This window comes from Staurois parvus, unplaced genomic scaffold, assembly GCF_062004578.1.
Source record: "Staurois parvus isolate SC_StPar_1 unplaced genomic scaffold, SC_StPar_1.0 ptg001400l, whole genome shotgun sequence".
Taxonomy (NCBI): Eukaryota; Metazoa; Chordata; class Amphibia; order Anura; family Ranidae; genus Staurois; species Staurois parvus.
Window position 1 is genome coordinate 755078 of NW_028319196.1, and position 24923 is coordinate 780000.

Sequence of the window (24923 nt, forward strand, 5' to 3'; positions counted from 1 at the left end):
ACAACAATAGAAGAACACAGTCTGCTGAACATAATACTACACAAACATTAGATGTTGCCATGGTTTAATTGCACATAACATGTAAACATTCACAGTGCAGGGAGGAAAAAGTATGTGAACCTTTGGACTTAATAACTGGTTGACCCTCCTTTGGCAGCAATAACCTCAACCAAACGTTTCCTGTAGTTGCAGATCAGACCTGCACAACGATCTGGAGTCATTTTGGACCACTCCTCTTCACAAAACTGTTTCAGTGTAGCAATATTATTGGGATGTCCGGTGTGAATCGCTCTCTTAAGGTCATACCACAGCATTTCAATCGGGTTGAGGTCAGGACTCTGACTGGGCCACTCCAGAAGGCGTATTCTGTGCTGTTGCAGCCATTGTTTTGTTGAATTACTTGTATGCTTTGGGTCATTGTCCTGTTGCATCACTCATCCTCTGTGGAGCTTCAGTTGGCGGACAGATGGTCGTACGTTTTCCTGCAAAATGTCTTGATAAACTCTGGAATTCATTTTCCCATCAATGACAACAATCCATCCAGGCCCTGAGGCAGCAAAGCAGCCCCAAACCATGATGCTCCCTCCGCCATGTTTTACAGTGGGGATGAGGTTTTGATGTTGGTGTGCTGTGCCTTTTTTTCTCCACACATAGTGTTGTGTGTTCTTCCCAAACAACTCAATCTTGGTTTCATCTGCCCACAGTATATTTTGCCAGTAGTGCTGTGGAACATCCAGGTGCTCTTTTGCAAACTTCAAATGTGCTGCAATATTCTTTTTGGACAGCAATGGCTTCCTCCGTGGTGTCCTCCCATGTACTCCATTCTTGTTTAATGTTTTCCTTATTGTAGATGTGTCAACAAAAATGTTAGCATGTGCCAGAGATTTCTGTAGGTCTTTAGCTGACACTCTGGGATTCTTCTTTACCTCATGCAGCATTCTGCGCTGTGCTCTTGCAGTCATTTTTACAGGACGACCATGACTAGGGGGAGTAGCAACAGTGCTAAACTTTCTCCATTTGTAGACAGTCTGTCTTACTGTGGACACATGAACATCAAGGCTTTTGGAGATACTTTTGTAACCCTTTCCAGCTTCATGCAAGTCAACAATTCTTGATGGTAGGTCTTCTGAGGGCTCTTTTCTGTGAGGCATGGTTCACATCAGACAGTGCTTCTTGAAACCAGTAAAACCAAAACAGGTGTGTGTTTTTTAAGGGCAGGACAGCTGTCAGCAACACATCCAATATCATCACACTGATTGGAGTCAAGGTTGGCTCACTCCTGGCTCCAATTAGCTCTGGGAGAAGTCATTAAGCTAGGGCCTCACATACCTTTTCCTCCCTGCACTGTGAATGTTTACATGTTATGTGCAATTAAACCATGGCAACATCTAATGTTTGTGTAGTATTATGTTCAGCAGACTGTGTTCTTCTATTGTTGTGACTTAGATGACGTTCAGAGCACATTTTATGCCCAATTCATGCAAAACTCCACGTAATCCCATGGGGTTCACATACTTTTTCTTGCAACTGTGTGTATATATATATATATATATATATATATATATATACACACACACACACACTCTATAGATGCATAATGCACACATTCAGATTGCTTATGGAACCTTTTTCCCCATTGTAGTTATAAAAAAAAGCATGCTTAACCACTTCCATGCCGTGTATATGTATATGATTTTGCAGTTCCGGGTAGGGGGCGTTGCCGTTCACGTCCTCGGCTGTCAATCACCAGGTCCTGGCTGGTGATTCCCCGGTGATCTCCGAGATTTCCTACGAGGGGAGAGACCTGTATGTAAACAATACAGATCTTTTCCCTGTCAACTCCAGCACACTACTTTGTATGGCTCTGCATAGCAGCGCCATATAAAGCAGTGTGCTTACAGTGAAACACAGCCTCAGTAAAACAACACACAGTTAACCCTTTGATCGCCCCACATGTTAACTCCTTCCTTCCCAGTGCCATTAGTACAATGTCAGTGCTTTTTATTAGCACTGATCACTGTATTGGTGTCACTGGGGATGTCAGTGACACCGAGTCAGTTTCCCCCAAGTGTCAGAATGCCCGCTGCAGTCCCTCTATAAGTCACTGATCGCCGCCAAAACTTGTAAAAAAAATAAAAATAAAAAATTCCAGTATATATACTGCCATTTGTAGACGCTATAACGTTCACGTAAGCCAATTAATATACACGTATTGGGATTTTTTTTTTCAGCAAAGACATGTTGGCCTAAATTTATGACAAAATTTAATTTTTTTACTGGACATGTTTAATAGCAAAAAGTCAAAAATATAGTTTTTTTTCAAAATTGTCGGTCTTTTTTTGTTTATAGTGCAAAAAATGGAAACCGCACAGTCGATCAAATACCACCAAAAGAAAGCTCTATTTGTTGGAAACAAAGGACATAAATTTCATTTAGGCGCGGTCGTTGCATGACTATGCAAATGTCAGTTAACACAGCACTGTATCGCAAAAAATAGTCTGGTCAGGAAGGGGGGTAAATCCTCTGGAGGGCAAGTGGTTAATAAGGAAAACAATTTGTAAGACTTTGCACTCCTTTTCTGCTGCTGCTCCTGAAATGTATTTTGCTGATTTAAGCTGAAAATTGAGTTCACCTTAAATGCATCATTTTTAAACTGACAAACCTTTATGCATCATGTATGACACTACGTATGTCTTCTGTTTTACAGATAAACAATAAATTGTCAAAGGCCCAGAACCCGAATGTGCTGATCTCTCTGCGTATGGATTTTATCCGCATCGTGTGCTCACATGAACACTATGTCCCCTTAAACTTGCCCTGCAGCCGCCTGTCACCACCCAATTCTCCCTCGCCCTCCATCTCCTCCACCACATCTCAGGTACAAAGGTGCTACATTAAACATAACACCAGACAAATGGACTTATTCATATAGGGAAAGGAAGGTTGGGTCAGGGGTTTACAGCTGTCATGGGCCCTAGGAAGGTCACTAGGAAACTGCTGAGAACTTTACTAAAAGACGGGCAGATATTATTGCCTGAATAAGAATTGCATTTGTTTTTTTTTTATTGAGAATTCCCTAGTGGGCATGCCATACAGTTTTTCTGTGCTGTGAGTTATCCATTGGCTTCCTCACAGAAAGATATGAAGAACTAAAGGAACCCTGTATTTGTGCCTTGGCCTTCCTCCAAACCACTTGCCTGTTGTGGCTATACGAGGACTTTGGGACACTTCTCCACTAATGTCCTAAACATCATGAAGACCTAGACTTAGTGTTACTAAACCCAGGACCCTGCATTCACTATATCCGGTCTCCCAGGACCCTGCATTCACTATATCCAATCTCCCAGGACCCTGCATTCACTATATCTGGTCTCCCAGGACCCTGCATTCACTATATCCGCTTTCCCCGGACCCTGCATTCACTATATCTGGTCTCCCCGGACCCCGCATTCACTATATCCGCTCTCCCCGGACCCTGCATTCACTATATCCGCTCTCCCCGGACCCTGCATTCACTATATCCGCTCTCCCCGGACCCTGCATTCACTATATCCGCTCTCCCCGGACCCTGCATTCACTATATCCGGTCTCCCCGGACCCTGCATTCACTATATCCGCTCTCCCCGGACCCTGCATTCACTATATCCGCTCTCCCCGGACCCTGCATTCACTATATCCGCTCTCCCCGGACCCTGCATTCACTATATCCGCTCTCCCCGGACCCTGCATTCACTATATCCGCTCTCCCCGGACCCTGCATTCACTATATCCGCTCTCCCCGGACCCTGCATTCACTATATCCGCTCTCCCCGGACCCTGCATTCACTATATCCGCTCTCCCCGAACCCTGCATTCACTATATCCGCTCTCCCCGAACCCTGCATTCACTATATCCGCTCTCCCCGAACCCTGCATTCACTATATCCGCTCTCCCCGGACCCTGCATTCACTATATCCGCTCTCCCCGGACCCTGCATTCACTATATCCGCTCTCCCCGGACCCTGCATTCACTATATCCGCTCTCCCCGGACCCTGCATTCACTATATCTGGTCTTTCCGGACCCTGCATTCACTATATCTGGTCTCCCCGGACCCTGCATTCACTATATCCGCTCTCCCCGGACCCTGCATTCACTATATCCGCTCTCCCCGGACCCTGCATTCACTATATCCGCTCTCCCCGGACCCTGCATTCACTATATCCGGTCTTTCCGGACCCTGCATTCACTATATCTGGTCTCCCCGGACCCTGCATTCACTATATCTGGTCTTTCCGGACCCTGCATTCACTATATCTGGTCTCCCCGGACCCTGCATTCACGATATCTGGTCTCCCCAGACCCTGCATTCACTATATCTGGTCTCCCCGGACCCTGCATTCACGATATCTGGTCTCCCCAGACCCTGCATTCACTATATCTGGTCTCCCCGGACCCTGCATTCACTATATTTGGTCTCCCCGGACCCCGCATTCACTATATCTGGTCTCCCCGGACCCCGCATTCACTATATCTGGTCTCCCCGGACCCTGCATTCACTATATCTGGTCTTTCCGGACCCTGCATTCACTATATCTGGTCTCCCCGGACCCTGCATTCACGATATCTGGTCTCCCCAGACCCTGCATTCACTATATCTGGTCTCCCCGGACCCTGCATTCACTATATCTGGTCTCCCCGGACCCTGCATTCACTATATCTGGTCTCCCCGGACCCTGCATTCACTATATCATGTCTCCCCGTACCCTGCATTCGCTATATCTGGTCTCCCCGGACCCTGCATTCACTATATCTGGTCTCCCCGGACCCTGCATTCACTATATCTGGTCTCCCCGGACCCTGCATTCACTATATCCGGTCTCCCCAGACCCTGCATTCACTATATCCGGTCTCCCCGGACCCTGCATTCACTATATCTGGTCTCCCCGGACCCTGCATTCACTATATCTGGTCTCCCCGGACCCTGCATTCACTATATCTGGTCTCCCCGGACCCTGCATTCACTATATCTGCTCTCCCCAGACCCTGCATTCACTACATCTGGTCTTCCCGGACCCTGCATTCACTATATCTGGTCTCCAACAGTACACAGAACATGGAAGTGCAATTATTTTAGTAAATCAAAACTGCTAAATATATTTTCTCAACAGCAGTTAGAGCAGTCTTGTGCCCTCTATCAGTGTTCAGCTGAGCACTGGTTAAAGCTTGTAGGAGGAGTTTTCATGATTCATGCAGGATTTACTTCCTGGAATCCATCTGGCCTTAGCTCAGGCATGCAGACAGCCGGGTGTGCATAGCTGAGACAACCCCTCCTGAAGACTCCAGGGCTGTATGACATCATTTACCTAGGCCTGGAAATCCGGAAATAACTAAAGAAATATAAAACCAGTAAATCTGATATACTTTCCCATCTTTTTACTAATGATAGCAGCATAAGGATTCAAAATAGTCAATGCTGATTGAGAGAGTAAAGATCCACTGTAAGTACTAAGGACTGTGGAAAGCTGTCTTCAGAAATCTCTGTAATGGTTCCTTTCTTCCTCTTTCCTTCAGAGCTCCATGCTTTCCAGCCCAGCCCAGGACAAGACCATCACTAATATGTTTGAGCTGTCAGTACCATTCAGACAGCAGCACTTCCTATCTGGCCTGATCCTGACTGAGCTTTCCCTGATACTGGAGCCCGACGTGGAAGGGTGAGTTCCAGGGTCCGCTTACTGTCCTTTTATTCCAGCATGACCGCTTGTGTATCAGTTGTTGCTACCCTCCACTCTGATATGGCTAACCTTTTATCTTTTACCTACCTGCTGCCCCACCTGAATGGTAGGACCACCAATCATTACAATCACACAGCTGGATTAAAGGAAATCTGCCATGATGACCATTTTGGCTTCAATGCTCTAATTCTCTGACTTGAAAACGTATGCAGATAAAGACTTCTGATTTTCCCAGTTTGTATGTTTATTCCATTTATTCCGTATCAATGGCTCAGAATGTATTGTAGCCAGAGATAACCAGGCAACTAGAATCTTGCAAGAGCCAGTTGGCACGATTGCCCCATATGTCTCACAGCAGGCTTACTTGAAAGGAAATCCATTGTGAGAAAATATGGTGGTCGCCTGTCTGGCCTTCATGCGTGACCCTCTTTGTTTAATGCTTTGAGCCACTAACCGGAAGCAAGTATTCAGATCAGAGCTTTTGTCATTTTTGTGACTCTAATGGTCAGCATACTTGTTTCCGGTCAGTGACGTGGAAGGTATTGCGGCTATAGGGGGCTAGAACAGGCAACTAGCATTTTCTTTTACAAAGGTTTTGTTAATGTTCAGTCAAACAGACACAGAGCCATCAGTATACAGATACATTCAATATGGAAAAGGTATGGGCGTAAAAATTGCACAAACCAATGTACACAGCCATACAGTGTAAAGATCAAAAATACAAGTTAATGCATAGGTGTTAGTAACATTATTATTATTATTATACAGGATTTATATAGTGCCAACAGTTTGTGCAGCACTTTACAATGAAAAGGGAGACAGCCCCATATTTCTGACTTAGTGGAGATATATATATATATATATACACACACCCACACACTTTAACCACGTTTGCCAAGGTACTTTAATAAAGGGCATGATAAGCAAGGGGTTAAAGCAAGCGCATGGTTGCTGCTGCAGTTGTGAGCTTGGTTCTAACTTTGACAGCCAGTGACTTTCAGATAAAAGTGATCCGGGCTGTTCTAGAGCTACCCAATCACTTTTATGGAGCTCTGAAACCATGCCCCCTGCCAATAGGGCCCACAGTGCTTCTCAAACTACCCTTCGTGGAGCCTGGGACTGCAGGAAACGGCTTCAACAGTTAGAACAGGAGGTGATCAGGGAATCATTTGTAACTTTTGAACCCTGAATTAACCTGTATCCATCACTTCCGGGGTCACAGCTGTCATTCCTCGGCTAATGTATGTAGCTAATCAACTATGATCTGTGCTTGATTAGCTGCAGTTGGGAACAGGGGATACTTTAATGTGTTACTAAACCCAGGACCCTGCATTCACTATATCTGGTCTCCTCAGGACACTGCATTCACTATATCTGGTCTCCCCAGGACACTGCATTCACTATATCTGGTCTCCCCAGGACCCTGCATTCACTATATCTGGTCTCCCCAGGACCCTGCATTCACTGTATCTGGTCTCCCCAGGACCCTGCATTCACTGTATCTGGTCTCCCCGGACCCTGCATTCACTGTATCTGGTCTCCCCAGGACCCTGCATTCACTATATCTGGTCTCCCCGGACCCTGCATTCACTATATCTGGTCTCCCCGGACCCTGCATTCACTATATCTGGTCTCCCCAGGACCCTGCATTCACTATATCTGGTCTCCCCAGGACCCTGCATTCACTATATCTGGTCTCCCCGGACCCTGCATTCACTATATCTGGTCTCCCCGGACCCTGCATTCACTATATCTGGTCTCCCCGGACCCTGCATTCACTATATCTGGTCTCCCATGACCCTGCATTCACTATATCTGGTCTCCCCGGACCCTGCATTCACTATATCTGGTCTCCCCGGACCCTGCATTCACTATATCTGGTCTCCCCAGGACCCTGCATTCACTATATCTGGTCTCCCCAGGACCCTGCATTCACTATATCTGGTCTCCCCGGACCCTGCATTCACTATATCTGGTCTCCCCGGACCCTGCATTCACTATATCTGGTCTCCCCGGACCCTGCATTCACTATATCTGGTCTCCCATGACCCTGCATTCACTATATCTGGTCTCCCCGGATCCTGCATTCACTATATCTGGTCTACCACAGTACACAGAACATGGAAATTAAATTATTTTAGTAAATATAAACTGCTAAACACATTTTCTCATTAGCAGTTAGAGCAGTCCTGTGACTTCTATCAGTGTCCAGCAGAGCACTGGTTAAAGCTTGTAGGAGGAGTTTTCCTATGGGGCTGCAGAACCCCTGACCCTCTGTTTGGACAGACCCATGGTGTCTCTATAAAGTGGACCTGTGTTATCACATGGAGGGCTTGCTAGCCCCTTTGTGATAGTAACTAAGTGAAATGAAGAGAAATAAGTTTTACAAAAATGAATGATAAAATATATAAAATAATAAATGTTAAATCCCCCCCACCCCTGTACGTACTCCATATTTTTATGCCTGTAAGCACACCTCTACATTGGCCTGTGTGCCCATGCACACGTAGGCATTTATTGTCATTTTAGAATAGGAGCATTAACAGGCAGAAACAAAAAAACACCGCTAGAGCATTCAGGAGAGGAGCTTTTGGGCAAAAAAATGACGTGATGCGCTTAAATGCATTTAAATGCGTCTAAATGTTTCCTTCCCTTTTGGTCCTTACTGGTTTGTTGTCCCACTTGGTGCCTTACCTCAGGCAGGTCTATTCTTCTTTTTCTTTTTCCTCCTCTTCCCTTTCCCCTCCTCCCCTCTTTTTTTTTATTCTTACTTTTCTCCTTTTCCTGGGTGTGGGGGGGGGCATCTCTCCTTCCCCTGGGCTGACATCTATTTCTCTTTATGGTGCCTCCTCTCGCAGGGTTTTTTCTTTTTTTATTGCTTGTATAACCAGTCTACCTGCAATGTGCCTTAGATTTTGTCATTGACGATACTGAGCACCAGCATATTTCAGCTTTTGATTGCTTTTAGCCCTACTTGCCTATCCTATTTTCCTCCCCTTCCCCTGCCCTCATTCTGTATTGGTTTTTTTTTTTGTGTGTTTTCTGTTTGTTTAGTTTTATATCCCTCCAATGTTCTTGCTTGTGTGAATGCTTCCTTATTTTTCTGTATTGTTTACAAAACTTTATTAAATTCAGATTGATCATAAATGCGTCTAAAATGCTACAAGCGTTTGGCACTTGAGTGTTCATTCATTCCAGTAGCCAAGATAAATTGATATTCTAGCCAATGAAATCCATAAACGTTCAAACACTTGACGCACCTAAACGCATATGCAAAACGTGGCTTTAGGAGCGTTTTTTAAAGCAGATTTTCTTCTGCAAAGATAAAAGGTGTTCTGGGGAGTTGAGCAAATGACCAGCGTGCATGAGGCCTTTCATGGTTGTGCGCAGTTGTAAGGCTTGACGTGTCTGGTATCTGTTTACTCCATGCAATCCCATCTTTTATATTTTACCAAACAAATTGGGTATAATATTATGTTTGTTTACACTATAACTCATTTTAGTGTATTTTTTCCAGAAAAATAAATAGCTGCGCAAATACTCTATTGTGAGACACAAAAAAATTGCAGCTGCTAGCATTTTATTCTCCGGGGTCTCTGCTTCCAGAAAACAAATATATACTTTTTGATGGATTTAATGCAAAAATGAAAGCTAGGAATGGCAGTCATATGCAGTGCTATACAGTGTCACAAGTAGATCACCTAAAGTAGACTGTTTTGGACCACGCAGGGCTCCTACTGCTTGTTTGTTACGGTCTCTCTCAATGACCACACCTCAGGTGTGAATATTGAGATAGGAAGCATCAGAAAATATCCCCAGTAGGGGCACAGACCACTACACAAACCTGACCGGTTACAGCCTTCCTCATTCTATCCAAATCAGCTCTTGTTCAACTTTAACTGCTCTTACTGTAAAGAACCCCTTCCTATAATAAAGCAATCTTTTGACTGCCATCTAATGGTATTGGACCCCTTATCTATCTCATTCAGCAGATTTGTTTTTCTTCCATTGATCATATTTTGTCTAAGGCTTGTGCACACAGGGCGTACTAGAGTGAGGGCTTTGCTTGCTCCTTGGAGCTTACAATCTAAGAGATCATTTATATGGAGCCAGCAGAGTACTCTGTGCTCTACAGAACAACTACAAACTCTCCTTTACATCGAGCGTACTACAGCACACACCCGTGCAAGGGCCCAATTTACCCACACGGGGATGCACAGGTGTTCCATGCATCCCTGTGCAGGCAGTCTCATTGATGTCTGTTGGGATGCTGGAGCTTCATGGACACAGCTACTGCTCTCTATTGGACATCTGTGCTGGTGCTGGATCCCAATCAGGGGCGGACTGACCATTTGGAAACTCGGGCACTGCCTGAGGGTCCGGGGTCAGTAGGGGGACCCATGAGATGCCCCTGGTACGTTTTTCATAGACTTTTTGGAGTTTGGGCAAGGACACAGGGGCCCCATGATCCCCTATTGCCCGTGGGCCCCATGAGTTGTCAGTCCGCCCCTGATCCCAATTAACTTGAATGGGGATGCAGGGAACAACTGTGCATCCCCGTGTGGATAAATTTGGCCCTTGCACGGGTGTGTGCTGTAGTACGCTCACGGGCGGACTGACAACTCGTGGGATAATGGGGCCCCTGTGTCCTCGCCCACACTCAAACCACACCCAAAAAAGCCTATGAAAGGTACCAGGGGCATCTCATGGGGCCCTCTACTGACACCGGGCCCTCGGGCAGTCCCCAAATGGTCAGTCCGCCCCTGAGTACGCTCGATGTAAAGGAGAGTTTGTAGTTGTTCTGTAGAGCACAGAGTACTCTGCTGGCTCCATATAGATCAGTGATTCTCAACCTTCCTAATGCCGTGACCCTTTAATACAGTTCCTCATGTTGTGGTGACCCCCAACCATAAAATTATTTTCGTTGCTAACTGTAATTTTTGCTATTTTTATGAATCGTAATGTAAATATCTGATATGCAGGATGTATTTTCATTGTTACAAATTGAACATAATTAAAGCATAGTGATTAATCACAAAAACAATATGTAATTATATATTTGGAAATATTTTTATCACCCCCATCAAAATACATCTGGCCCCAATAATGATTACCCCACCCCCCTCTATAATGACCTATCACCCCCATAAAAATAAATCTGCCCCCCAATAATGATTACCCCACCCCCCTCTATAATGACCTATCACCCCCAAAGAAATACATCTGCCCCCAATGATGATTTCCCCACCCCCTCTATAATGACCTATCACCCCCAAAAAATGCATCTGCCCCCAATGATGATGATTACCCACCCCCCTCTATAATGACCTATCACCCCCATAAAAATGCATCTGCCCCCAATGATGATGATTACCCACCCCCCTCTATAATGACCTATCACCCCCATAAAAATACATCTGCCCCCAATGATTATGATTACCCCACTCCCTCTATAATGACCTATCACCCCCATAAAAATGCATCTGCCCCCAATGATGATGCTTACCCACCCCCCTCTATAATGACCTATCACCCCCATAAAAATACATCTGCCCCCAATGATGATGATTACCCACCCCCCTCTATAATGACCTATCATCCCCATAAAAATACATCTGCCCCCGATTAATGATGATTACCCCACCCCCCTCTATAATGACCTATCACCCCCATACAAATACATCTGCCTCCTAATAATGATTACCCCACCCCCCCTCTATAATGACCTATCACCCCCCATAAAAATACATCTGCCCCCCAATAATGATGATTACCCCACCCCCCTCTATAATGACCTATCACCCCCATAAAAATAAATCTGCCCCCCAATAATGATGATTACTCCACTCCCCTCTATAATGACCTAACACCTCAATAAAAATAAATCTGCCCCCAATAATAATGATTACCCCCCCAAATAATCTGCCCCTCATCCCTATAAAAATGCCCCCCCAAATGATAGTTTGTATGCCCTTCTCCCCCTCTATAATAATTTATCACCCCCATAAATTATATTTCTGCCCCCCATAATAATTTATCTGGGGTGGGGTACAATGAGAGCCCCTGCCACTGTACAATGGGGTAGGCACTAACCTGGATCTGCCCTGATCTTGTTGGGTGATCCAGGCATGACATCGGCCACGTTCAGGCAGTTCATGGGGACGGTTGGTCGGGTCATTCAGTGCGGGAAACTTCGGAATGATCGGAGCGGCGGGAGATCTCCGCACAAATCCTCCGCTTCAAACAGCTGCGCGCGTTCCGGCACAAAACCCGACCAATCAGGGATGGACTGGTCTACCAATCAGCAAAGGCAGAGGGAGTTAAATCCCCCTACCCAGAGAGGGGGGGCGTGCCCAGGTGTGATTGACACGTGTCTTGACAGCGGTGTCTCGGTTCCTAAGACCATCGGAAATATGTGTTTTCCGATGGTCTTAGGCGACCCCTTTGAAAGGGTCGTTCGACCCCCAAAGGGGTCACGACCCACAGGATGAGAACCGCTGATATAGATGATTTCTTAGATTGTAAGCTCCAAGGATCAGGCCCTCCTAACCCTCTTGTATTGAACTGTATTGTTGCTGTATTGTCTCCCGTTATATTGTAAAGCGCTGAGCAAACTGTTGGCGCTATATAAATCCTGTATAATAATAATAATATCTAGGTAGACATATGTTCTTTTCCTCTCCACAGAGTGTTTTTCCTGCAGAAGAAAGCCATCAGCACCCTGCACAACCTCCTCTGCAGCCACGACATGGACCCGCGCTACTCCGAGCCGGAGGTCAAACAGAGCATTTCCCGACTTTATCTCCCTCTGATTGGCATCGTCATGGAAACTCTCCCCCATCTGTATGACTTCACGGGTGAATATCCATTTAACACACTTTACTGATAAGCCGAGAGGCTGCGATCCAGAGACATGTGTCACCTCCGGGGGCTGCCAAGCCTTTGACAGATGGATTCCTGGAACCGACAATCTTGGCTCCCTCCAGCTCCCCTCACAGGCCCAATTTCACAGACAAATCGGATCCGTCATGTTTAAAGGGGACATGTGATTTATGCTGCCGAGGCTGAACCGCTTGAGTCAATTTGTGGGAAATTGCAGATATTTTCAAACTGTTATGGCGGATGGAGCCTCTGAGTTTTCCATTTTCTGTACAGCCAGATCTGGACTTTGTGGTTGTCCCTCATGCAGAATGGTTAGTTTACCTTTTCAGAAAAAAATGAAAGGTGAGCCAACACCGTAAACCCACCCAGTCCTCGATGTACTTACCTCTGTGTCAGTGCCCACGCAGCCTATGGAGCGGTCCTGGGATTTGAAATGCCTGTTTTTCTCCCTCTTCTGCCTGCAGCACTTCCAGGATGGATCAGAGTGATGCTCTGTGCTGGTACTTACCAATCAGAATCACTCTGATCCATCCCAGCAGCCCCGCTCAGAGAAGAAGGAGGATTTAAAATCCACAGACTGCTGCACTAGGTGAGCACTTACAGCTCATCAACTACCGAGGTATGTAGAGCGGGGATGGGCGGTGGGGAGGCGTGTACATTTTTCATCTTTTCATTTTTTTTCTGAAAAGGTGAACTTGCACTTTAAAAAGTTCAGCAGAATACACTTTAAGCGGAGTTCCGCTCACCCTGTCAAAAAATAAAAGTAAAAAAAACTGTAGCTGCTGACTTTTAAAAAAACAGCCACTTACCTGTCCCCTTGGTCCCATGGTGTGTCCCCTGCAGCCCGTTTCATCGGCCGTCCTGTATTCCAGGCGCCGGCATCTTCGGTGTGGACACCCGGCTTTGACTGCTTTCGGCTTCACAGCCGGATACCCACTGTGCATGCGCGAGTAGCACTGCGCTTCCTGAATGGTCCTGTAGTCTTCTGGGACCTGTCACATGTCCCAAAAGACTACAGGGAGGGAGGGACAGAGGACACCTTCCACTTCCGATCGCCTTGGTGATTGGACCCCCCCCCCCCCCCCCCGGATTTCAAAGGTGCCAATCCTTAATGGGGAGCGGGGGAGCAGTCTTTAAAGCGTAACGTCCCCTTTTGGGTGGAACTCCGCTTTAATGTCCTAAAAAAGATTTTAGATACACCTTATGTTGATTGAATTCAGATGTCGTTTTAGACAACTTTTCTTTCAACCATGAGGGAACAGTTTGGAGATGGTCCTTTTCTGTTCCAGCATGACTGTGCACCAAGCCATCTCCACAAAGACAGGGTTTGGTGCGGAGTTACTCCAGTGACCTGCATAGAGCCCGGATCTCAACCCTACTGATCACCTTTGGTATAAATGAAAACACTGACTGAAAGCCACAGCTTCTTGTCCGATATCAGCACCCAACCTCAGAAATGCTTTTCTGCATTAGTGGTTAGTACTCGTGCCTTGCTGCACTGAGGTCCTTGGTTTGAATCCCAGCCAGGACACTATCTGCATGGAGTTTGCTTGTTCTTCATGTACTTGTTTGAGTTTCCTTCGAGTACCCTGTTCTCCTACACTCCCACAAAATGCTAGTAGGTTATTTGGCTACCGGGGCAGAACAGTGTCTAAATGGTTAGCACTTCTGCCTGGTAGTACTAGGGTCATTGGTTCAAATCCCAACTACAGCACCACCTGCCTGGAGTTTGCATGTTCTCCCTATGCCTGCGTGTGTTTCCTCCGGGTACTCTGGCTTCCTCCCACACTCCAAAGACATGCCGGTAGGTTAACTGGCTCCTGTCTAAATTGGCCCTAGTATATGAATGTGACTTAGGGACCTTAGATTGTACGCCCCTTGAGGATTAGGGACTGATGTGAATGTAATATATATATGTGTGTGTGTGTGTGTGTGTGTAAAGCGCTACGTAAATTGACGGCGCTATACAAGTACCTATATAATAAATAAATTCTGTATAAAATTGGCCCCAGTATGATATTTTACTGAGCTTGCCTAAGATAGGTGCGTTTGATAGGTGGTTTTAGTACCCAGGGAGAATGGAGCTAAAGAAATTTAAAATAAATGAATCCCATATAGACAATCTGCAAAATCGTGTTGAGACCACTGTAGTCACGGAACAAAGAGGAAAGGGCCAATTCTATAATAATGTCCTACGGTTCTAAAATGGGTTGTCCATCTAGGTTGTGCTTCCATAGATATATATAATTACACAATATAGAATTCTTTTAAAATGTGCTCAATATATTGCCAACCAAAGCCTTTTTTTGCAATGCAGTTGGGACCTTTGTGATGCCCTGGCAGATGGGTACACTTGTTCTAACTGTAATATGAGAGTGTAATGTGGTTGCTGCAAGTACAAAGACTAATACTCCCATCCTTTATTAGCAGAGCCACATGCCCAGAGGGTGCGTCATGCCTCTACTATGGCAGATGAAGTGGACGCAGACAGCGGCACCATCAGTCAGACCGTCGCCATGGCAATTGCCGGGTCTCCATTACCGACTGCACAGAAGACGACAAGTTTCCCTCTCCCGCCAGCTGTGAGTAAATGGCATATCTCTGACCCATATTGTTCTCATTCACATTCCCTTTATTGGAATTCGATGTTCATATGTATGTTTAAATGGAAATCTATGGTTCCTCCAGAGGTTGCTAGGGGTTCCTTGAGCTGTGTGCATTTTCTGCTCACACTGACACCAATCATCTCTTTAACTATCTGTAAGAGGGGATTCTTCCCAATGACCACCAATGTAAGAAGCATTCTTCTCATTGACCACCAATGTAAGGAGCATTCTTCTCAGTGACAACCAATGTAAGAAGCAATCTTCTCCTTGACCACCAATATAAGAAGCAATCTTCCCATTGATCACCAAATGTAAGAAGCAATCTTCTGAGTGACCACCAATGTAAGGAACATTCTTCTCAGTAACCACCAATGTAAGAAGCAATCTTTACAATCTTCCCATTGACCACCAATGTAAGGATCATTCTTCTTAGTGACCACCAATGTAAGGAGCATTCTTCTCAGTGACCACCAATCTAAGGAGCATTCTTCTCAGTGACCACCAATCTAAGGAGCATTCTTCTCAGTGACCACCAATCTAAGGAGCATTCTTCTCAGTGACCACCAATGTAAGGAGCATTCTTCTCAGTGACCACCAATGCAAGGAGCATTCTTCTCAGTGATCACCAAATGTAAGGATCATTCTTCTCAGTGACCACCAATGTAAGAAGCAATCTTCCCATTGATCACCAAATGTAAGGAGCATTCTTCTCAGTGACCACCAATGTAAGGAGCATTCCTCTTAGTGACCACCAGTCTAAGCCACATTCCTACCACTGACCACTAATAATATAAGGAACATTCTTCCTATTGAACACCAATGCAGAAGCATTCTTCCCACTGACCACCTCACTAATGTACCATGAGCTCTAGATAAAGTAATTATTAGCAGGAGTTCCCTTAGACCAGAAAGTTATTTCAAGGGTACCTCAATAGTAAAAGGGCTGAGAAAGGCTGGGGTAGATGCTGGATTACTAATCCATTTTAAGATAAACTAACATTTAAATTAAAGGCCAACTCCACCCAAGCATGTTTCTCTAGCCTTGTATAGAGGGGGAAGGATTTGAACGTCTGTTTGGTTTTAAATGCTCTGTTTATCGCCACAGAAGAGACGGCGGGCCTGTCACTTGGACAGGAAGCAATATCTTCTGTGTAGGGACAAAGATAGCAGTTAAAATCCTGAGGTTCTAACTCTTTCTCATTCTACTAGGAAATGTTTCTTCCTGTATTAATTTTGGAGGATTTCCTCTCACTTCCTGTTCTGATATCCATATAGGCAGATAATGGGGCAATGTTCCATCATTTCCATTTCTGACACTCTTTAAGAATGAAGAAAGTAGGGGAAATATCCCAAACGGAGATACAGGACGTTGACAGAGGTTTTAACTCTTTCACACATTGTAGTAAGAAAAAAAAGCGTCACACATTTCTAATTGAATCCAATTGGGCGGCACAGTGGCTTAGTGGTTAGCACTAGGGTTGTTGGTTCGAATCCCAACCCTGGTACCACCTGACTGGAGTTTGCATATTCTCCCTGTGCCTGTGTGGGTTTCCTCCGGGTACTCCGGTTTCCTCCCACACACCAAAAGACATGCAGGTAGGTGAATTGGATCCTGTCTAAATTGTCCCTAGTATGTGTATGTATGAATGTGAGTTAGGGACCTTAGACTGTACGCCCCTTGAGGGTTAGGGATTGATGTGAATGTACAATATATATGTAAAGCGCTGCGTAAATTGACAGCTATATAAGTACCTGAAATAAATAAATAAATTAGAAAACTGTGTGAAGGTTGTGTGAATCTTGCCTTGTTGAATCTTCTTTTGATACTGAGGAACTTCATGAGATCTTGCAATGAACTTCAAAATTCAAATCCTGATCAGGGTGCATATTTTCAAAAACAACTAATCATAATTATTGACATTTGCAGGCTGGTGTCTTCCAGAGGCTTTTAGAATAATTAAAGAAAATCGCGACAGAGAAGCCGCTGTTCACACAATGAAAGCAAAACATCCTTTCCTTCTCTCTCATTAGTCTATGCGTACCAGTGGTGTGCTCTCTGCGGAATCGAGCCGAAATCTCTTGGTATGTGCGCTGTGGGTGCTGAAGAACGCCGAGCAAGATTGCCTTCAGCGCTGGTTTTCCAGCCTGTCTGTAGTCCAACTGACCCGTCTCCTGGAACTGCTGAGTGTGTGTGTGTCCAGCTTCCAGTACAAGGTGAGTGTCCCACGATTCATACCGAGACTGTATGTCTAGTAATGCTTGAAGCATCCCTTTACCTCTCATTGCTCCCCATTCTTCAGGGCAAAAAGGCATTTGAGCGTATCAACAGCCTGACGTTTAAGAAATCCCTCGATATGAAGGCTCGGCTGGAGGAGGCCATTCTCGGCACTATTGGTGCCCGTCAGGATATGGTGAAACGTAGTAGAGGTAATAATCTGTTTGTACTGATTACCGCCATTCTCATCTTGCTGTATTATATTACACCAATGATCCAGTCCTGCTTCATTTAAAGGGTTAGTTCAGTTTATCTTTACAGAAATGGCATAATGGTGGGCTTACACTGGCCTCCCTAATTCTGCCCAATCACAACCCCCCTTCCTTGGTCTCCCGCTATACTTGGCTCTGGGGTTGCCAAGTTGTCAGCAGCCACTCCAGCAGTCAGATGGTTTTAAATCCCTATTCTTCACCCTCATTTCTGTGCAACGCTTCCAGGATGGACCAGATCCATTCACTGTGATGGCGCTGGCCAATCAGAACCAATTTGGTCTGTCCTGGAAGTGCTGCACTGAGAAGAACGGAGATTGCAGATCCCTGGAGAGAACCAGGGACAGAACCCTGGACAGAACCAATTTGGTCTGTCCTGGAAGTGCTGCACTGAGAAGAACGGAGATTGCAGATCCCTGGAGAGCTGGAGCAGTGTGGGGTGCTGACAGTTTGGCAACTCCAGAGGTTAGTGTAATGGGGACCAGGGGGTTGGGAGGGTGTCCAGTGTTAGTTAATTTTTACATTTCTTTCAGTAAAGGTGAAATAACACTTTAAATGTCTCAGAACAGCATCTATTTCCCTTCTATATCTTATTGTGGGATCCATTATACTGGGCCATGGCTAAGAGTTCTATAATAAATCAGACTCTCTGTTCTGGGTTAAGCCTGTCCATCAGCCAATGTCACAAGTGTTTTACATAATTTGTTGCTTGAGGTGATTGTTATTTTAGTTCTCTGGTGTGAGTTATCGTACCTAGACTTTCTGGTAGACCCAACATCCTCCAGTCCAACCTTATTCCCCGTGAGATCAAGCTATCCACCTATTGTTCTGTCAGCTATCTATCCATCCATCTTCTTTTTTCTGTCCCATCCGATTTCGCTTGTGTTTCCTATTCCTCTGTTCTCTCTGTTTTCATTTTTCATTCTCATTTGATCATCTTTTTTCTTTTTTTTTTTTTTTTTCTTCTTTCTGCATCCTTTTTTTTCCTATTCTCTCTTTCCCTCCCTTAGTCCTCTCCCCTCCCTGTAATTTTTTTTCTGTTCTGTCTTCTTCATCTTCTCTTCTCCTTCTATCTTTTCCTCCCCCCCCACTACCCATTTTCCTTTCTTTTACTCCCTCATGTCTTTCTTCCCCCTCCATCCTGTTATTATTCAGTCCTCACAGCTTCTTGATACATGTTCTGTGTTGAAATTGCTTGAAATACTGGAGCTCACACCTTCCCAGTGCCTGGTGCAAGAATGAAACCTCCCTCAACCAGTCCTCCAACATGTCAAATATTCCACATCCACACCCAGGTGTTTAAACCCACATCATTAAAAACTATCAAATGCTGCATTACATGCTGTTCATACTCATTCAGTCACTATGGGATTTGTTTTCTGTATTCTTCAAAACTCCTGGTTGATGCTGCTGTTCTGTATCTCCCCCTCCTGTGCATGTCCCCACTGCAGTTGGGTTTTTTGCAGAGCAGCGTTGGTGGCTAGTGCACATGCTCAGTTTTCAGTGTGTTTCTACCTTGAGCATTTCCTCCTTATGACATCTGAGCAGTCCATGTGACTCTATAGTCACACATGTGGGTGTATACACAGTGATAAATGACAGCCCAGTCCCTCCCTCCTCCTCAATGCCCACTAAACAGATAAACACAATAGGGGGGTGGGATATTATATCTTGATTGATGGAGGCTTCACCTCCCTGTTCTAAGACACAGGCTGGAGAGGCCTGGGACTAGCAGAAATCCGCCCACACCATGTTATTGCCAAAAAATAATAAAGATTTGTTTTCAGCTATATATATTAGTATGACAATTTAAAACAGATTATTGATATCAATCATTTATTTTTTTACTCTATATTCCAAAGGCTATGTTTTGTTTTTTTTTGTTTTTTGTTTTTTTTTAGTTTGGAACATGTAATCAGCAGCAGAGGACTAGAAGCTCCTCCTGCTTATGTTTCCCTGCAGACAGGCTGGGAAAGAGCTGGGTTAGGTGGCAGCTGTATATCAGTTAGGAAAAAAGGCATTTAGAGGCTTGTTTTATTAAAATATATACAGTGTGATCATCCACACACAGAAAAGGGATAATGTACATTTAACAGTGTGTGTTCAGTATCGCTTTAATAGAAGCGATAATATGAAACATAATAGCGCCTGTCATTTAAAAGTGATGTTCAAAGTCATGTCTAGCTCCTTATCATCCTAGGAGCAACGACGAGAGTTGATGCTTCTGACTTGATAAAGAGTTGGAAAATGATACAAATATGGAATATTGTACATATTCTGCAGAAAATGGTGGCAAAACTCACCTGCCCTCCCCTACTTTGCAGAGCGCAGTCCATACGGGAATCAAGAGAATGTACGGTGGAGGAAGAACGTCACCCAGTGGAGGCCAAATAGTGAGAAGATGGAAAAGTGAGAAGCTTTAAGAGTTTGTAGCTGAGTAATGATGTACTGCAGATAATTATTTTTGGAATTGTTGCCTATGAGTTGTGTGTTACCTTTAGCCAGTACAGTGTCAATTTGCCATGGATTCCTTTAAATGCCACGCAGGCCGATACATGATTTTCTCCAATTTCAGGACACAGGCAGAGCGAGAACTTGAGATCACAGTCGATGGAAACATGGCGACCGAGGCTAACTTGGTGGTACTGGACACACTGGAGATCATTGTCCAGGTAAGATGACAGGACAGCTCACCCAGGGCAGCGATATCACAGCTCATGTATGACCTATAATATGTGGTAACTGCACTTATTTATGTAGAAAGGAGAAGACTTTGTGCTTAGATGTGTCTTTGCCTTGCAGACAGTCATGTTGTCGGAGATGAAGGAGAGCATTCTGGGAGGTGTGCTGAAGGTTCTGTTACACAGCATGGGTTGCAACCAGAGTGCCCTGTATCTGCAACACTGCTTTACTAGCCAGAGGGCGCTAGTGTGCAAGGTGAGTATGCAGAGTGTGTACACTCAGTGGTCTGTCTTTTTCCTGCCGGTATCCCGTTCCTAATCTTTTCAATTATTCTATGAACATCTGTGCCTTGGTTCTGCTCAGTTCCCAGAGATGCTATTTGAAGACGACACCGAAATGTGCTCAGATCTCTGTCTCCGTCTCCTGCGGCATTGCAGCAGCTGTATCAGCAGTGTGCGGACACATGCCAGCGCTTCCCTCTATCTCCTTATGAGACAAAACTTTGAGATTGGAAATGTAAGTGACATCAACTTTCCTGAGCCTAAAATAAATGATTTTCTGTTATTTATATTTTCATTCATTCTGTTAATATGTTCAGTACTAAAAAAATTATAAAATAGATAACAAGCGAGTGCACGATTATTTCAAGCAGTTAGCATTAAGGATGAACCCCCTATATCCTCAAATGTATCAAAATAAATAAATAATGCAGTGCCTAATTATTGAAAGTGACAAATGCATATAAGGTGAAGCGCAGAATTATTGAGCGCTAGAGTGACCACAACATGTATAGTGTCTCGTCAAATGATGACGAGATAATTAGTGACTGGAATATCCAATAGTGACAGTGGTCAATAATTTCAAACAAATAAATAATTGTAAATCTTGATGAATATATATGAATAAATAGAAGTCCAAAGTGTTCCGTAAAATCTCTGTGCACGTGACTCCGTGATAAGGGTTTGTAGTATGATTGCACTCACCAGAAGCGCAATGATTTTGCGCATATAATCATATCCAATTTATCTCCGGCGAACATCTGGGCTCAGGAAAGGAAAGGAACTCCGCTGGCACACTGACAACATACAGGGAATAACTCCAGACCTCACTCACTGGACCCTCACAGCACACAGGGACAGCTCCGCTAGTACCTCTCCACCAAGGATAAAAGGTAGCCAAAAAGGATATGCTCCACCTTGAAATGAAATGGCTCGCAACTTTCAGCTCTACAGACAGGACTTGTCTGATCCCCAGGCCAAGAGCTTTTTTACTAAAAAAAATTATATTTAATTTGTTTTCTTTTATTAGACATACTTGCCATTTTTTTTTTTAACTCATCCAGCCAGGCGACGGCCTAAGTGCAAGAAAGGAGCTTAGTACATAACAAACTGCTTATCAACTCAGTGAAGGACAAACTCCCTTTTACATTTCTAGTAGAACAAGATCATTTCTTATTTAGTCAGTTATGTACAGGCTGTCAGCAAGCATGCTGATCTTCTTGTGTTTACAAACATTTAATGCTCTCTTTCATCTCACAAAATAGAAAAGGAAGCACTGAATATTTGTAAATATAGGTAATGTTTACACTTGTGATGGCTGTGGTTGGTTCACAGTCATCACAAGGTACAGAGCCACTCTGATTGGCTCTTTTCCTTTTGACTGTAATCTGCGCTGTGTAATGACACGGGAATTCAACATGCACACTTAACTGATGTTTTTCTACAATACAAGAGTGGTAAGGTAGATAAGGAGGACCCCAGTTCTTAGGTTTTAGGTGGAAATAAATTTAAAAAACCCTGTAAATTCTTTAGTTTTTAAAGTGTCACATGGCCTTAGCTGAACCAGAACACCAGCAGGTGTCCAGTACTTTTTTGGCTCATACAGTAGATCACAGGTCTGAAACGGTAGTCCACAGGTTGGAGTTTAGCAAAAGTTGTGTGATGTTTTGAGGAACAGTAGGTGCAGTCATCTAAAGGCCTGCCATACTAATTAGAATTTACCCTGAAGTGTATTCCAAGAGGGCATTGAACAACTATTTGCACTTTATACGTCAATGAAGATCCAGCATGACCAAACAAACCCAGGAGTAATCAATTTTTATCACTAGAGGGCACTACAGACAGAAAGAAAGGTTTGGGCGTAGGATATTACAGGCTGACCTGTTATTTTCTTGGCTCAGAATTTTGCCCGGGTGAAGATGCAGGTCACCATGTCCCTATCCTCATTGGTGGGGACCTCTCAGAAGTTCAGTGAGGAGTACCTACGACGATCTTTGAAGACCATCCTTACTTACTCCGAGGAGGACCTGGATTTAAGAGACACCACATTCCCAGAGCAAGTAATGCAGCACACATTCATTGATCTAAGTCATGGTTACAATTCACGTTTTTATTCTGGGTAGTGGATATATCTATAATGGTTGTTCTTTACAGGTTAAGGATCTGGTGTTCAATCTACACATGATCCTAACAGACACTGTGAAAATGAAGGAGCATCAAGAGGACCCAGAGATGTTGATGGATTTGATGTACAGGTGAGAGCGAGCTGCCAGTGTTCTCTACAAAGCTTGATCTAGTGTTTACCACATGTGTACCCACGCTTTGGGCACTGTCCACAGAGAAATACCCTAACAATTAAAGAGGAACTACAATCATTTAACAAAAAATTCAAAGCCAGCAGGTACAAACACTGTAGCTGCAGAAGTTTAACCACTTGCCGACCACAGATAGCTGAATGATGGCTTCACTGCGGCCGGCCAGTCCTGGGAGGACGTCATATAACGTCCTCCCAGAAAGCGCCCTCTCGCACGCCCCCGGCGATCTCCGTGATTGTTGTGTCCTGCGGACACAGCTGATCATGTGATGTGGTAAAAGGCCAATCACAGCGGCTTTTTACCACATGCTCAGCCGTGTCCAATGACACAGATCACTGGGTAAATGCAGTTGCCGATTCTCGGCTGCACTTTCCTCACACTGTCACAGTATGAGGAAAGTACTGCCGATAACCAGCAATTGTCAGAGGTGGGATCGGCACCAATCATCAGGGCACTGATGACCAGTGCCCAGCAATGCCACCCACCAATGCCGCCCATCTGTGCCCAGCAGTGCCACCCACTTGTTCCCAGCAGTGCCACCATCAGTGCCGCCAATCAGTGCCGTCAGTCAGTGCCACCCATCAGTGTCCATCATTGTTGCATATCAGTGCCGCCTATCAGTGCCACTTATCAGTTCCCATCATTGTTGCATATCAGTGCCGCCTATCAGTGCCCATCAGTGCTGCCTATCAGTGCAGCCTCATCAACGCACATCAGTGAAGGAGAAAAATTACCTGTTTGCAAAATTTTATAATAGAAACAAAGAAAAAAATGTTTTCTTCAAAATTTTTGCTTTTGTTTTGTTTATAGCACAAAAAATAAAATGCCCAGCGGTGAGTACATACCACCAAAAGAAAGCTCTATTTGTGTGAAAAAAAAAAAAATTTCATATGGGTACAATGTTGCATGACCGCGCAATTGTCACTCAAAGTGCGACAGCGCTGAAAGCTGAAAATTGACCTGGGCAGGAAGGGGGTATAAGTGTCTGGTAGGCAAGTGGTTAATAAACAGACACTTGCCAGCCCAGGAGTCCGGCATTGTCTTCACCCAAGCTGGGTTCTTTGCTGGTCTGCAGATCGCTGGGGCGCCGTCCTGGCTGTGGGAAGCAGACTGTGACTTCCACTTGTTTCACAGCCGTTGCCACCTAAGCATGCGTGAGATGCGCACGGCTTCCTGCAGAGTCTGCATCGGCTCAGTGACATCCGCTGACAGCGGAGTTTAGCCTGCTGTAGGCTGAATTTGGGTCACAGGAGTGCAGTACAAAGTTCATACTTGTGACCTACAGGAGAAGTACGGCAGAGAGAGCTTGGCCCTATTTCTCCTTTTTTTTTTTTTTTATTCTTTGTTTTGAAGAAATGGCTTAACAAGTCATTCAAAAAGAACAATAACAATATTGATCGTGGAACAATCCAGTCTACCTCTAGCGTATTAAGAACATACAGATCTTATACATCTTTAGATTGTAAGCTCCATGAGCAAGGCCCTCCTATTCCTTCTGTACTGAACTGTATTGTTGCTGTATTGTCTCCCTTATATTGTAAAGCACTGCGCAAACTGTTGGTGCTATATAAATCCTGTATAATAATAATAATAATCAAGACATTATAAAACATCATTTTAGCCAAATGGCTATGAACCACGCCAACCACGTCGACAAACAAAAGAACCACCATTCCTTCTTTACATTTGTCTGTGTACATAATACAGTAACCGAACGTTCAACCCCAAAAGGGTAAAAACGGTGAAAGAAAAAAGAAAGAATGAGAGAGAACATATTTCTCCTTTAAGTGTAATTCCCCGTTAACATATAGCCAGAGCTACAAACTTTTTTTTTTTTTCTTTTCTCATTTATAGTAGGAAATAACCATCAAGGGTCTCACCAGTTTAAATTTCCTTTCCTATACTGAAGCCTGTGTGCTGTTTTCCAACATGTTTTGAGTTCAAGTGTGAAGAGTTACATAG

At 44.5% G+C, this 24923-nt stretch overlaps 1 protein-coding gene across 4 annotated transcripts in view; it reads left to right on the forward strand.

Moving 5' to 3' along the window:
• The window catches only part of LOC149436208 (dedicator of cytokinesis protein 7-like), a 251727-nt gene that overhangs the window by 193395 nt on the left and 33409 nt on the right, over window positions 1-24923 (forward strand). For 3 of the 4 annotated variants that reach the window (XM_089661880.1, XM_089661883.1, XM_089661884.1), the window contains 12 exons: window positions 2708-2878; window positions 5554-5693; window positions 12402-12571; window positions 15024-15178; window positions 17234-17416; window positions 17503-17629; window positions 20011-20095; window positions 20262-20358; window positions 20489-20623; window positions 20732-20884; window positions 22548-22706; window positions 22801-22901. In XM_089661880.1, coding sequence (XP_089518006.1) covers window positions 2708-2878; window positions 5554-5693; window positions 12402-12571; window positions 15024-15178; window positions 17234-17416; window positions 17503-17629; window positions 20011-20095; window positions 20262-20358; window positions 20489-20623; window positions 20732-20884; window positions 22548-22706; window positions 22801-22901 — 1676 coding nt within the window. The remainder of the gene's footprint in view (window positions 1-2707; window positions 2879-5553; window positions 5694-12401; window positions 12572-15023; window positions 15179-17233; window positions 17417-17502; window positions 17630-20010; window positions 20096-20261; window positions 20359-20488; window positions 20624-20731; window positions 20885-22547; window positions 22707-22800; window positions 22902-24923) is intronic. The other variant, XM_089661882.1, reaches the window with a different exon arrangement.